This window comes from Nerophis ophidion, linkage group LG03 (genome assembly GCF_033978795.1).
Source record: "Nerophis ophidion isolate RoL-2023_Sa linkage group LG03, RoL_Noph_v1.0, whole genome shotgun sequence".
Classification (NCBI taxonomy): Eukaryota; Metazoa; Chordata; class Actinopteri; order Syngnathiformes; family Syngnathidae; genus Nerophis; species Nerophis ophidion.
In genome coordinates, this window is record NC_084613.1 from 40785050 (window position 1) to 40801409 (window position 16360).

General features: G+C 39.1%; 2 protein-coding genes across 2 annotated transcripts in view; one reads left to right on the top strand and one right to left on the bottom strand.

Moving 5' to 3' along the window:
* Window positions 1-315: 315 nt before the first annotated feature.
* LOC133548845 (serine/threonine-protein kinase PLK4-like) lies at window positions 316-4765 on the top strand (the record flags this gene model as incomplete). Its single annotated transcript, XM_061893780.1, has 4 exons — window positions 316-1337; window positions 1413-1505; window positions 4321-4505; window positions 4576-4765. Coding segments are annotated over 2 exons (1098 nt in total), but the record flags the coding sequence as incomplete, so codon positions are not given.
* Window positions 4766-7742: 2977 nt separating this feature from the next.
* si:dkey-21a6.5 (multiple epidermal growth factor-like domains protein 9) overlaps window positions 7743-16360 on the bottom strand; it is a 28217-nt gene continuing 19599 nt past the window's right edge. The window contains exons 4-9 of the mRNA XM_061895193.1: window positions 15340-15428; window positions 15198-15261; window positions 13745-13833; window positions 13564-13676; window positions 8415-8571; window positions 7743-8301 (exon numbers count right to left, since the gene is read on the bottom strand). Of these exons, the coding sequence (XP_061751177.1) occupies window positions 8144-8301; window positions 8415-8571; window positions 13564-13676; window positions 13745-13833; window positions 15198-15261; window positions 15340-15428 (670 nt within the window). The 3' untranslated portion in view covers window positions 7743-8143. The remainder of the gene's footprint in view (window positions 8302-8414; window positions 8572-13563; window positions 13677-13744; window positions 13834-15197; window positions 15262-15339; window positions 15429-16360) is intronic.

Here is a 16360-nt window from a genome sequence, read left to right on the forward strand (position 1 = left end):
GAAATCGGTTAAAAAAATATATGGTCTTTTTTTTGCTCCATCAAGGTATATATTGACGCTTATATAGGTCTGGTGATAATGTTCCCCTTTAAAGTGTTGAAGATCATTGAATGACTACATTTTTGGTCGTTTGATTAAAATTACATGATCAACAGTATCAAATGCCTTTGAAAAGTCAATAAAGAGGGACAGACAGCACTGCTTCTTATCAAGAGCTTCAGTTACATCATCTATATACTTCATAGCAGCAGTACTGTGATTTTTGCAAAAACCTGACTGAAATGGTGACAGAATAAAGCTGGCGTCCAAAAATGATTTCATCTGTTCACTGATAAGGGATTTAAGCACTTTTGCCAGAACAGAAAGTTTAGAGAACTAGTGAATGGGATGCTGCACTCATACTGTCACGATATTTTGCACCGTGACCTGTTCTTGTCCAACTTGTTGTTGACCAAAGACATGGACATTAAGATCGCAGACTTTGGCCTGGCCACTCAGCTCAAACTCCCTGATGAGAAGCACTTGACCATGTGTGGGACGCCCAACTACATCTCCCCTCAGGTGGCCACACGCAGCGCTTACGGTCTGGAGACTGACGTTTGGTCTCTGGGCTGCATGTTCTATGCCTTCCTCATGGGCCACCCCCCATTTGACAGTGACACGGTCCCACACACGTTCTCCAAAGTAGCCCATGTGGAATATAAAATGCCCACTCATGTTTCAATTGAGGCTCGGGATCTGATCCGTCAGCTGCTGCAGAAAGATCCCTCTCTTCGGCCCAGCCTGTTTGCGGTGCTGGACCACCCGTTTATGACCCAGAGCTTGCTGGGCAGGACCAAGGAGCTGGGCCTGGTCGATGATTGCACCATGGATAGTGGCGTAGCTACTTTCTCCACTGCCTGTACCTCCTCCACGTCGGGCAGCAGTGGCAGCCGCCATCAGAGGAGAACGAGGCACGTCATTAGCACAGCCCTGCCCAACCGAATTTCTGCGATCCCGAGATTTCCACTGCAGCAAAGCAGGGATGGTTTTGAGGATGGAGACCAGTGGCAGCAGTGGCCTCCACAGGACAGATTTCACAATGAAGATAGGGGCAGGGTGCGCCATGGAGGTGAAAGTAGTCCGTCTCACTTACACTACGTACGGAGGGCCCACTCCTCGGATCGCTCCAGCTCCCCAGGACCGCTCCAAGGACCTGGTCTGGCTGAGCAGGGCAGATGTCACTCAAAAGAATCTCTGACAGGCAAAGGAAGACTGGTCTTCCCTTTTTCCTCCACTCCTCATCCATTCTCAGAAAACGGCCGGATACCTTCACCTCCTGTCAAGCAGTCTGCAGAGTAAATACACTTTTTTTCTTTCTGTTCTAATTTAATTAGACCCTAGGTGTTTAATTCTGCTCTTTTGTTTTGCAGCTCTGCGTACGTGTTGTCACCACAGACAGCACATCTACCAAGCCTTCATAATCAGGACATGGGGGGGAGTTACTAACTGGCCAAATAATGATGGTAAACTCATCTTCTCCATGTCTATAAACACAGTAGACTTAGTGATACACTGAAAGAAACCATGGTTCAAGTATGGGAAGAAAGGTGTAATTGAAATTAAAATCATTAAAGTCATTAATCTTATGATGCAAAAGTATATCAGACAGTTGTCGTAGAGAAGGGGGTAAGGTGTAATTCTGTTAGAAAACATTATATATTTTTATGAGCATAGATTTGTAAAAAGTAGTAACAAAAAATATAATTTTTAAAGAACAAAAGTTGTCATTCTTGTTTTTTTGTCCCCTTATTTTCCGGACCATAGGGCGCACCGAAATATAAGGCACACTGCCGATGGTCTATTTTTTTTTTTTTTCATATATTAGGCGCACCAGATTTTAGGGGGCATTAAAGGAGTCATCTTATTATGATTTTTTTCTAAATGTAAGACATTTCCTTGTGGTCTACATAACATGTAATGGTGGTTCTTTGGTAAAAATGTTGCATAGATTATGTTTTACAAATCATCTTCAAACCGCTTTCTGACAGTCGCTTCCGGATGCGACGTTTTGTGGGCGGTCTTATTTACGTGGCTCACCTTCGGTAGCATCTTCTCCCCGTCATCTTTGTTGTAGCCGTGTCGTGTGCAAGGACGGGAATGGAAGAAGTGTCAAAAGATGGAGATTACGGTTTTTAATGACATTCAGATTTTACTTAAATCAATTACAAAGCAGCATCTCCTCATGCCCATAGACTTGGTGAAAAAACATCCGACCAGAACTTTAATAACAAAGTTCCTTGGGTGATTAATGTAAACTCACTATGCCGGTATGTTTTAGCGCTTTCATGGCGAGTTTACTGACGGTTAAAAGTAAGAACTTTACATTACTTTTTATTACGGCGTGGCGCATAGGGAGAGAGGCCGCGCGCAACCCGAGGGTCCCTGGTTAAATCCCCACCTAGTACCAACCTCGTCACGTCTGTTGTGTCCTGAGCAAGACACTCCACCCTTGCTCCTGATGGGTGCTGGTTAGCGCCTTGCATTGCAGCTCCCTCCATCAGTGTGTGAATGTGTGTGTGAATGGATAAATGTGGAAGGAGTGTCAAAGCGCTTTGAGTACCTTGAAGGAAGAAAAGCGCTATACAAATACAACCCATTTATTTATTAGAAATGTCAACAGCGCAGGATGAATGTCACATAACAAGAAGATGGAGAAAAAGTAGAAGATAAGGGCGTTGGCGCGGATGCGCACAATTTTTCAGGATTTATGCAGACTTCAAAAACAGATCAGCAGGTACCAGAGGGTAAGAAAAGTTGCTTTTGCATGATATTGCGAAACAAAATGCCAGATAATATGTCTTACCTTATACACACACCATAATAACACTCGTATGTTTAATGTGACGACAATCCTTCAAGCGATGCGGCTTCATAGCTACCAAAGTTGTACTAAAAAATTTTGATAAATTTTTGAGCCCCGTGTGTAATTTCTATATTTTTTGTGGAGCCTTTAAAATGTTTACTTGAGACCCATCATAGTGCAGTCTACACTTATCTCTTATGTTTCACTGCCGTCTACTGGTCACACTTGTCATTACACCATGTTCCAAATAAAATTGCTCTGAGGTGGGTATGCTCAACCAAAGTTATTTCTTACATTAGGCGCACCGGGTTATGAGGCGCACTGTCAAGTTTTTAGGGAAAAATGATTTTAAGTTCGCCTTATAGTCCGGAAAATACGATAAGTGGATTCAAATATTTATCTGAGAATTACGTTGTAATATCACCAAAATAAAGTAATTGTTAAAAAATGATGTGTAATTCTAAGAGAATAACTTGATAGAAATATTATACATTTGAATACCACTACTATGATGTGTAATTTTAAGAGAATAACTTCATACAAATATTATTAATTTGAATATCACCACTTAAAAAAACATACAAATCTAAAATTCAAGTTGCAATATTAGGAGATATTCTACTTTTCGCCCAGCGATGAGGTAGCGCCTTGTCCAGGGTGTACCCCGCCTTCCGCCCGATTGTAGCTGAGATAGGCACCAAAGGGAATAAGCGGTAGGAAATGGATGGATGGATGGATTTTATTTTTCAGGAACAAAGTTGTAATGTTATGAGAATCAAGTTTTAATATTACAAGAAAAAGTCTATATTTTATGCCAGAATTTTATGAAAAATATTACGCTAAGTTTAAAAGTTTCAAAAAGTATTTTAACTTCTGAAGATGTCATATCCATTTTTGTTACAGGGGTGTAAAATATATGTAGTGGTGTGTTGACCAGATGACCCCATCATCTAATTGCATAATTAGATCTGATCTGACCAAGTCTATGGGCATGAACTGATGCTCCCTCGTTTTCCCCTAGGTAGCTCTTATATTTTGCTCTTTGTTTTTCTTTCCTGCCATCTTCCTGTTCAAGGGTTCAAATGTTCATAAAATCCTGTTTGGTACTTCAGCATAGTTTCTGGTCTTTTGCAGCTTTTGTAGTATTCTGCAACACAGACAGTCTCATTATGATGTTTGATTGAGGGCGAACAAGTAGCGCCGATTCTAGTTGTGGCCGTCCAAATAAATAAATGTATTGGACACACTATTCAGGGAAAAATAAGTTTTAATATTACAGTATCAATGTTTTTTTAGGGACTAACGACTTAATAGTGGATCCAAAATGTCCACCTGCATTAAGTTGAGGTTGTCAAGTTGTCTTTTTTTTCCCGCTGATGGGAGTTAAAACTAATAGCTTTAAGTCATCCAATCACAGTAAAATATAAAACTACAGCTGAAGAAGATTCTTACAAAAATGTTCATTCCTTTCTGAGGTTGTACCCACAGACCTGCAGCTCACTTTCAGCCTCCTCACTGCTCCTCGTCCTCATCATCATCACAGCTCCCCTCAGCTAAAGCCAGCGTGGACAAGCAGAAGAAGACTCTGAGAGATCTGGTCCTGCCTCTGTGTACCTCCAGGCTGAAGCCTATCAGATTGCAGACTAAAAATAATGCCATTGTAAGATGTTTCTGCTGGCATTGTGCTTTGTGGATGTCTCTGTTTTTAATCCATGTCTGTCTCTTTGCAGGTGAGCATCTTGGACAAAGGCGAGGTTTCCATAGAGCTCTTGTTCCAAAATGGACAGGACAGGGTTAAAGAAGTCCTTTCGATTTCTTCTGATGGCTCAACTGTGAGCTTTTTATCCCACTGATTAATTCTTTTACCTCACATTTACATCTAAAGTTCTAATGTGCCATTTCCTGCAGGTGACAGTTTACCAGGTGACAGTTTACCCTTTACCTCTCAATGGAGGTAAAGGGCTGGGAGGGAAAGCGCCTCCACCCCCCCCAAAGATACTTTTGTTTTCAGCCATGAAGAGCTTCCAGGTTAGTATGTATATTGTACATGTGAGCACACTAGGCTTGTTAGCTGTACTGGGACTAACAAAGTAATAACTACCGTAATTTAAAAAAGTTCTATTGCCAACAGCAGGCTCAATTCCAATTACCTATCTTCTCTCTTGCGAATACATGTCTCTCTGTTCTCACTGCACCAACACCATTTCCTCGTTCTCCACCAATTACCTTAAAGGTGCGGTACGTTAATGTAAATGAGAAAAGTCTATGCTGCAGGTGCCCATTCAAATCTGCGTGTGTGTATGTGTGTACTGTATATGATCTCCTACGACGTGTCCGACTTTATTTCGGCCAGCCTGAGTAAGAAAAAATGCCCCACACGTCAGGACGTCCAGCAGACAAAGGCAATGTGGTCCACTTTTGTGCGGAGTATTGGCTGGGCCTCACAGGTAATTCATTAGGAAGCCAGAAAGGAGAAGGGGAGGACATGCAAATTTTGTAGAGCCACTGAATGAAGGCAGAGAAGGGGACTAGGTATGATACATTTCATTTGATATACTCTTAACACTTCAATTTGGTGAAAAAACAATTTAGTAAGTAAAGTGTGTATTTTCTTGCAAATGTCAATGTGAGCTAAAATGTTTGAACGTTGCGCCTTAGAACAAAATGCAGGTGGACCAAGAAGTCCAAAGCCAGGGGGACCAACAAAATGAAGACAATTCCTCTAGTAAGGTTAGTAGGATGGACCACTATTTTCTGTCTTTTCCTCAATGGTGATAATGCACCGGTGTCTCTATGTCACTAAATTAGTTAAAATTATAAAACTAAACAGCAAACACATTTTCTTAAATATATTCTGTGTGGTAGGGCTGTCAAGATGTACACGTTAATACTGATTATTCCATCATAAATTACTTCATGTACAACGACTCCAGATCCCTGAATCGTAACTAGCAATGTATTTCAGTCTGTTTGTTCAAGTAGTGTTACCGTTGTTTAATGCTTAAATGGGCAGTTGAGCCGGTCGTGATAGCCTGTCGAACTAAACAAGTCAATATGAAAGACGCCAACATGACACTCAATAGGAAATTTGAGTTAAAATAAACATGACCTACAATAAGGAGCTTTTGGTAGTCATCCATAACCTTCTGGCAAGGTTCTGGTTGAACGTTTAACCACTCCTCTTGACAAAATTGGTGCAATTCAGCTAAATGTGTTTGTTTTCTGACATGAACTTGTTTCTTCAGCATTGCCCATATGTTCTCACTGGGGTTTAAGTCAGGACTTTGGGAAGGCCATTCTAAAACCTTAATTCTAGCCTTATTTAGCCATTCCTTTACCATTGTCCTGTTGGAACACCCAAGTGCGCCCTAGACCTCCGGGCTGATGATTTTAGATTGTCCTGAAGAATTTGGAGGTAATCCTCCTTTTTCATTGTCCCATTTATTATATGTAATGCACCAGTTCCATTGGCAGCAAAACGGGCCCAGAGCATAATACTACCACCGCCATGCTTGGCGGTAGGTGTTCCTGGGATTAAAGGCCTCACCTTTTCTCCTCCAAACATATTGGTGGTAGCTCAATTTTTGTTTCATCAGACCACAGAACTTTCCTCCAGAAAGTCTTATCTTTGTCCATGTGATCAGCAGCAAACTTTAGACAAGTCTTAAGGTGTTGCTTCTAGAGCAAGGGCTTCCTTCTTGCATGGTAGCCTCTCAGTCCATGGCGATGCAAAACATGCTTGACTGTTGAGACTGACACCTGTGTTCCAGCAGCTTCCAATTCATTGCAGACCTGCTTTTTGGTGGTTCTCGATTGACTCTTGATCATCCTGACCAAATTTTCTTTCAGCAGCAGGTGATGGCTTGCATTTTCTTCCCGATTGTGGCAGTGACAAAACTGTGCCATGCACTTTATACTTACAAACAATTGTCTGCACAGTTGCTCTTGGAACATTAAGCTGATTTGAAATGGCTCCAAGTGACTTTCCTGACTCGTTGAAGTCAATAATTAGTTTTTTCAGATCTGTGCTGAGTTCCCTTGGACTTTCCCATTGTCGCGTTTATAACCGTGTCTAATGACTGCATCACATGAGCCCTATTTAAATGGGCTCAAAGAAGTCAACAGGTGTCATCAAACATAATCACTCACATGAAGTTAAGAGGTAATGCCATGAAGGTAATTTGATTTGTTTGTAACTTTTCTACATGACCAAAATTGATAATGTATGTTGCTGTATGTATACTTTTGACCCAGCAGATTTGGTCACATTTTCAGTAGATCCATAATAAATTCATAAAAGAACCAAACTTCATGCATGTTTTTTGTGACAAACAAGTATATGCTCCAATCACTCTATCACAAAAAAAGTTGTACAAAACATTGGAAACTCACGACAGCCATTACATTATGTCCTTCACAAGTGTATGTAAACTTTTGACCACGACTGTACGTATGTATGTGTGTGTGTGTATATATATATATATATATATATATATATATATATATATATATATATATAAATAGATATGTATGTATGTATGTGTGTGTGTTTGTATACACATTAATGTATATATGTACATCAATTTATATATACATAAATGTATTTGTATATATGTATATATACCTATGCATATATATACATATATATACACATATGTGTATATGTATACATAAACATATGTGTATATATTCACATATTTAAATAAATATGTATATATATGTATGCATGTAATATATATACAGTTTTTGCAGTTTGATTTTGTGAGTCGTAAAAGGGTCATCGGGTGCATCTGTCAACAATAAAGGGAGTAAGACACTCTGATCCTGGTTTGTGAAACCCGAGTCTGGCCTTCTGTTTATCTACGGAAGTGTACAACATGTAGTGGGAACAATATAGTCAGGTTCTAACCTATATTTATTTTTAAAACATAATCTTTAAAAAAAACAACAACCGGTTAAAAAAACGTAGCGTAACAACCAAATTGAAAACAAGTCATAGTGTTCATTAATAAAGAAAGAAGCTGGCGAATGCATGCACGAGTCTACAGCCAGACAAACACATGAGTGCAAACTGAATCGATTATTCCAGTAAAAAGTGCTTTTCATAAGAGCAAAACGGCTCCCACTGAGTCCTGGCACGCATCTTCTCCAGCATAACGCTGCTAATCCAATAAACTTGCTTACAAAAGGACAGTGTTTGACGTGATAGTACAATATTTCACACGCGGGCCAACATGTATTTTATAACTCCAAGGCATTAATGTTTGTCAGTCTTCACTTGCTGTTGGTTGCGTCCTTTCACCAGCCAGCATACACGGGCTCTGCATCACCTGGAATCCCATAGTAGCGGCCTTGAGGCCTCTCTTTATGTAACAATGGTGCTCGGGACACACTCAGCTCCCCATCAGTGTCTCTCATTTTGCGCAGAACCATTAGAATAATGAAGAGCAGGGCCACTGGATGCAAAACATAGAGATGCAATCAGAATCCACTAATAATGACAGCGTGACACACACAAGATTCTTATTTCTGCCTTTAACAAAACTATGCAGCTTCCTGTTGTACGTACCTCCGCCTCCAATAACCAACAAAGCGATGGTGACGGGGGCTAATTCACAAGTGTCCCCCGCTTTGCGAAAGAATGTTTCCATGCAGTAACCTGGGGCTAAGCTGCCCTGAGGACAAAAGGCATCACTGGGGCAATGGATGGGATTCACGTCTGGACTCTGGAAAGGTTAATAAGCAAACTTTTTCAGCCACACTTTGAATGGCAACAATAAGCCCGATTCAAATTCGGCCATCTCTAAATTGCTAATGCTCCGTTGTGGTTGAAACAATCCGAGAGATTTTCTACGTGAGTCTAGGTATAGCTCTATGTTTACCATCACACTTGGGCCTCTTTTCTTTTATCCTTCTGTGATGGCACCATAAAAACACAAAAAAGCAATCAAAAAAAGCAATTTTTTAGTTAATCCTTTTAACGGCCAGTAACGTTACAAACCAAAATATATTAATGATAATAAATATTACCATATAATTTACCCCGACTGGGAATTGATCAATATTTGTGTGATGCATGGTGGGCCAAATGGGCCCAAGGTTTTGATGAAGACTTTCCACCCAAAATTAAATATGCTACCACTTTGAGGTGTTGCGACTTTTAAGATTCCACTGTACAATAAAACATTTTAACATGAGTTACCAATACAGGAACTGTTTTACAAGCTGTTATAATTGTATTACATATTAAAACACAATTGTATTTTTATATATAAAAAATAACTACAATGAAATACAAATATATTTAAATATTGTAAAAAAAAACTTGTTATTAAAAACATTTCAAATAAACATTTGTATATTACACTGAACAATTATATAAACGCAACACTTTAGTTTTTGCTCCCATTTTTCAAGAGTTGAATTCAAAGAGCTATATCTTTGACTTTATACACAAAATATCTATTCCTCTCAAATATTGTTCACAAATCTGTCTAAATTTGTTTTAGTGAGCACTTCTTCTTTTCCGAGATAATCCATCCCACCTCACAGGTGTGGCATATCAATCAAACAGCATGATTATTGCCCAGGTCTGCCTTAGGCTGCCCACAATAAAAGGCCACTCTGTAATTAGCAGTTTTATCACACAGCATAATTCCACAGATGTCGCAAGTTTTTAGGAAGCGTTTAGTTGGCATGCTGACAGCAAGAATGTCCACCACAGCTTTTGTCCGTGACATGAATGTTAATTTTTCTACCATAAACTGTCTCCAAAGTTGTTTCGAAAAATTTGGCAGTACATCCAACCGGCCACACAACCGCTGACCACGTGTAACCACACCAGCCCAGGACCTCCACATCCAGCAGGTGCACTTCCTGAGACCAGCCACCAAGACAGCTGCTGCAACAATTAGTTTGCATAACCAAACAATGTCTGCACAAACTGAAGAGAAACCGTCTTAGGGATGCTCATCTGCAAGGTTGTTGCCCTCATCCGGGTCTCAACCTGACTGCAGTTCGTTGTCGTAACCGACTTGAGTGTGCAAATGTTCACATTCGATGGTGTCTGGCACATTGGAGAGGTGTTCTCCTCACGGATGAATTCTAGTTTTCATTGATAAGGGCAGATGGCAGACAGCGTGTGTGGCGTCATGTGGGAGAGTGGTTTGCTGATGTCAACGTTGGGAATCGAGTGTCCCATGGTGGGGACGGGGTTATGTAATGGAAAACGAACGCAAGTGCATTTTATTGATGGCATTTTGAATTCACAGAGATACCATGACGAGATCCTGAGGCCCATTGTTGTGCCATTTACCCGAGATCATCACCTCATGTTGCAGCCTGACAATGCATGACCCCATGTTGCAAGGATCTGTGCACAATTCCTGGATGCTGAAAACCTCCCAGTTCTTACATGGCCAGCATAGTCACCGGACATGTCACCCATTGAGCATGATTGGATGTTGTGGATCGGCGTGTTCCAGTTCCTGCCAGAGTTCAGCACCTTGGCACAGCTATTGAAGACAAGTGGACCAACATTCCACAGCCCACAATCAACAACATGATCAACTCTATGTAAAGGAGATGTGTTGTACTGTGTGAGGCAAATGGTGGTCACACCACACAGTGACTGATTTTCTGAGCACCCTGAACCCTCCATAAAGCAAAACTGCACATTTCAGAGTGGCCTTTTGTCATGGTCAGCCGAAGGCACACCTGTGCAATAATCATGCTGTTTAATCAGCATCTTGATATGCCACACCTGTGAGGTGGGATGGATCATTTTAGCAAAGAAAACATGCTCACTAACACAGATTAAGACAGATTTGTGAACATTTGAGAGGAATACTTCAATCGTATATTGTAAAAGTTTTAGCTCTTTGAGTTCAGAGAACAGAAAACAGTTTGTGGAAATTAATAATTGGAAGTCTACCACAATGATCAGTCCTTGGACCAGTACTGTTTCTCATGTATGTCAATGATAATACTGTACCATGGTTTCCAAACTGTTAGTGTATTTTTTTGCGGACAACACAATCCTATCGTATTCAGGACAAAATATTACAGAGGTGTTAGAGGTGGTTGAAAATGAATTAATCAAAATTTAAAAATGGTTTAATGTTAATAGATTATCCTTGAATTAGGGCTGGGCGATATGGCCTTTTTTTAATATTGCGATATTTTTAGGCCATATCGCGATACACGATATATATCTCGATATTTTGCCTTAGCCTTGAATGAACACTTGATGCATATAATCACACTAGTATGATGATTCTATGTGTCTACATTAAAACATTCTTCTTCATACTGCATTATTATATACTCATTTTAAACTTTCATGCAGAGAAGGAAATCTCAACAAAAAAAAACACTCTTTTTTTTCATACGGTGTTCATCTGGAAACGTTTGCCTCGGCATTTTGATGTCGTGGGCGTGTGGCACCGAATGGAGATGTTGACTTGCGGAGTAAGCACTTTTCATTCTCCAGCAGGTGACTTTTCAAATGATGCTACATATTAACAGTAGGTGCTACTTTTTATAGCAACGCTTTTGCCCCACACTTGACAAATTACAGTTGTCTGTTTGACATATTCCCACTTAAAGCCAAACCACCGCCAGACGATGGACCCCCTGCTGTTTTTCTTGGGAATTAATTCTTCTTTCATTTGCACCTTCTTTCTCTCGTATTACCACTCGCACGGCTGTGCTAGCATCACAGTTAATGTTAGCCATGCTGCTACCTTTCTGCGGGGCGAGGGCGTATACGTATGTGACGTATGACGTGACAGTATGTGACGTATGTAAGAAGGTGCGCTTTTCTGTGAGAAGGAGAGACAAGAAAGAGCGAGGAGAGCCTGTAATGTACTGCCTGCAGCTAAAAGCAACTGTGTGAGAACGTATACTCGAATATCACGATATAGTCATTTTCTATATCGCACAGAGACAAATCTGCGATATATCGGGTATATCGATATATCGCCCAGCCCTACCTTAAATAGTAGTAAAACAAAATGTCTGATTGTTTGCAGTAGTAGGAAAAGTGTGGATGGCTCATATGTCGAAGAAGTTGAGATTTAAAGAACACAAGAGATTATGTTTTTGGGTGTTATGATTGATGAACATTTTTCATTGAAATTTACATATTAATGATACAAAGGCTAAATTACCCAAAACTATTTGCTATTTTACACAAAGTGAAGGAATTGCTAAATCAAAAAGCATTGTATATTTTGTATACTTCACTGATTGTTCCATATCTAACAAACTGCTTTGAAGTGTGGAGTAGTGCCTGTAAAACATATCTAAATCCAATCTTCCTTCTGCACAAAAGAGCTGTAATGCTGCAATGCATACAGGGAACCCACAAACCTAATATTCAAACAGTTAAACGTATTAAAAGTTAATAAACTGGCAGAGTATAATATCCTAAAAATCATGTACATGCAACAATTCTACTAAACATTTAAAACATATTTGTAAAAAAGAGAAAGTAGTTATATTTTTTAGGGACCAGAAATCTTTGATAAATCTAGATTTAAAACATTTGATAATGGAAATAAGTTTTTCAATCAGAGGTATTAGTTTATAGAAAAAACTTGACAGTGGAATAAACCAGTGTAAATCTCTTTCTTATTAAAAAAATGAATAAATCATGATGATGAAAATATATGACTGAGTACAATTATTTATTCATTATTAGTTTAATTGTTGTAAAATGAAAATATGGCTTGGTAGTCGCCAACATTGAAAGTCAATTGTTGTATTTGTAAAAATAGGACGCATATATTATACGTTTTTAACTTCTTTCTGCTCCTTTTAATTCATATTTTACTTTGTTATGTTAATTTATTTATTTTTATTGTATTCCTTTGTTTGATTTTTTATGAATGAAATAAGCAAATGTACTGAACTGAACTCTTGAAAAATGGGTGCAATAACAAAAGTGTTGCATTTCTATTTTTGTTCAGTATACATACGAGGACTGCGCCAAAAAAATCGATATGTATTTCTATTCTAAATCATGATTTTCAAGAATAAATCAAAATAACAGAAAAAAATCATTATACATTTTAAAAATATGTTTTTTTAGGCTATCTTCATGTTTACTCGCTGTGCATATATGTACCAAATGAGCAACCAAGAGGCGCTTATGTAACCTCTAACTTATTTTGAAAAGGTTTTTTTATTTTTTTATACAAAATAATATATTCCGAGAATTGTTTGGAATCAAGTCGTATCAAGAATTGATTCAGAATCAAATCCTCACCCAATGAATCGGAATCAAAATGTGAGTTGTAGTGTGATCTCCCCATTATATATTTTTTTATATAATTTTTATATCATATATATCTTATGATTCTGTGCATGTAAATCGAAGATCATTTTTTTTGCCAAAACAAACGTTCTGAAATTATATATGTCATTTATTTCCTATACCGTTTGTACTCATTAGGCTCTCAGGTGACTTTGAGGGAGAAGCAGGGGCATCCTGGATTGGTCACCATACAATTACAGGGCACAGGTATGTAGATTATTCCTTATGTCTTGCATGAATGGAAACAATATAATAAAAACAACTTTGAAGATTGGATGTACAGCGGGATTCACTGAGGTATTTCTATTTTGTTGCTATAGAGCAATATTTTTGCTCTTGTATTGGATCTCATTGCATTGTGCAGAAGATGTTAATGTGGTAGACTGTGTGAAGTACTTACTGGGCAGTAGTGGTTCTCTGGGCAGACGTCACAGTTCTCTTGGCCCCAGTGAATCTGGAAGGATCCACTACTGCAGATCTGACACATCGTCTGATGGCGAGGCTTGTGCATGCCTGTCCAAAAGCACATCACCAGTATATTTAAGCAGGACCAATGAGAGCCGTGTTGTTTTAAACCATACCTGGCCGACATGGTGTGCACTCTTTAGCTGCAGACTGGAGCGCTTCTGACCCTCCAGGACAGATCTGACACAGGGGGCAACCAGAGGAGCTGTCGGGTTTGGGGGGGGGGATACACATGTTTAGAATTGCTGATCAAATACTCTGAAGAGTAGAGAACTCAGGATACGTTTGGGTGTGTTCCCTAAGAAGCTATTTCAGGCATATTGACAGTGATGGGCAAGCTACTTGGAAAACGTAGTAAGCTGTAAGCTACAAGTTTCTCTCGATTAAATGTAGTTAGGCTTCAAGGGGATTCCGTACCCGGAGAATTGTAGCAAGCTACACTACAAACTACACGGCAAAAGTAGCTTGCTACGTCAAAGCTACTTTGAACAACATTTATATAGCTATGGGCCCACATGTATAACTGAGAGTCTACAAACGGACCCAATGGTCCAGTAATCTGTCATTTAGCTGAGGACACCCTACAGCAACCTCTAGGGGTCCCCGCACCCCACTGTATGTATTTATTTTAGTTTGCCTTTTCTTTGGCCCACCCCCATAATGTTCATGTTCTCCATTTATATTATGACGAAAACAACAGAGCTTTGTGTGTTGTTTCTTGGAACTCTTAGTAATAGTTATGTGCAGTAAAACTTTTCATGAACTCAACTCACCTTAATGTGGGTTCCTAAATGTGTGTTAGACATCTTATATGAATAGAGCAGTTATGATTTTGGTTTACAGAGTAAACAACTAAAAACTAAGGTTTGGGGCATTGTTTTCTTCAAACACATACATTTGTCTAAATGTGGTCAAGAACACGCATTGTTGTGGGTTTCTTTGACAATTGTCTTATTACTAAATGAAAAATCTAATCTGCGGGAGAGAATCAACCTCCCATTTTCAAGTATGTTTTTTTTTTTTGTGGTCAGCTTGACGCGTCCCTCTGTCTCCGACTCCCTCGCCGTCATGGGACATGAGTGAGTGTCTGTTATGATTTTGCTTCCTGGTTTCGATGACCTGCCTTATCTTGCCTCTGATTGGCCAGTCCGTAATGGTTCGCCCTAACCCTAGCCAATTGTGACTTATCACACAAACACCAACCAATCATCATGGACTTTCTCCGTATGTCTGGATGTTCTCATTTACAGTATCCAGGTCATTGTACTTTCTCCATATTTTTGGGGCCTGGATTCACACTAATTTTTTCCTTTTGGTATAAGCTATCTAGTTACATGGGTCTAAAAGTAGCTAAGCTAAAGAACAAGCTACTTGTTAAAAAAGTAGCTAGGCTACCGCCAAGCTACTGGAAAATGTAGTTAAGCTACATAGCTTAGCTACATGTAGCTTGTTACTGCCCATCACTGCATATTGAAAGCATGTGATGCTCTTAATTGTGAAGCATTAAGGCCGATCTTCACACTCATTTTTACATTTTAAAAGGCAGAGACATTAAAATCGGCAACCTACTTGCAAAAACTCCCTTGTGCACACGGTGAACAGGAAGTGGAACTGTGCAGTGATGAGAAGAAACCTAAAAGGGGCACAATTACAGTTAGCTCAAAACTGCATTTTAAAACATTGGAATACACTTCTGGATCAAAAACCCCACCTGGAGAGCAACTTGAACATCGGTCTGCTCCAGTGTTGTTGTTAAATGACCCAGGAGGGCAGGGAAGACACAATGGACTTCCAGTGAAACTGTAAAACAGGAAGAACGGCAGTGCATTACAACCTATGATTCATATAAAACTGTTTTATGGGGTGCCGAATGTAAAAATTAGATCACAATTTTATGACCGTTCTCACAATCTTATTACTTTTCTCACATCTCGCTAATTTTCTTCACATTTTAGTTAGGAATCAAATGGTGAATATAAATGGTGAATCTACATATTACATCTTAAAGTTAAATCAAAATATTCAATATGACTATAATAACTAAATCTACATATTAAATATAAATATAAATGCTCCAGTCTCTTATGTGTTGCTTTTCCATCTTCCATCTTCATTCTTTCTCCAATTTATGTTTAACATTTAGGTAAATATTTACCATTCATACTTAATATTTACAGTATATTCATATTTAACATTTAAATCTACATTGAACAATAATACTTAATAATATTTAGGGAATAGGTTGACTGGTAACACTAAATGGGCCCTAGTGCGTCAATGTGAGTGTGAATGTTGTCTGTCCATCTGTGTTGGCCCTGTGATGAGGTAGAGACTTGTCCAGGGTGTATCCTGCCTTCCACCCGAATGCAGCTGAGATAGTCTCCAGCGACCCCAAAAAGGACAAGCAGTAGAAAATGAATGGGTGGATGGATAGTTTTAAATTTAACATTTAGATTTAGATTCAACACTTACCATTATAATCATATTAACATTTAGATTTAAAATGTAACATTTATAATTAGATATAACATTTAAACTAGGGGTGGGCAAATTAATGCGTTAATTACGAGTTAACTCATCAATCTATTAACGCCGACAATTATTTTATCGCACATTTGCGTATGTTCTTTACATGCTTTTATTTTGTTAACGCCATTTCTTAACAAGATGGCGGCGCCCGGACAGGGTTCAGCGTCGAGGGGCTCTTGGTAAAGATGGAACATTTGGCAAAA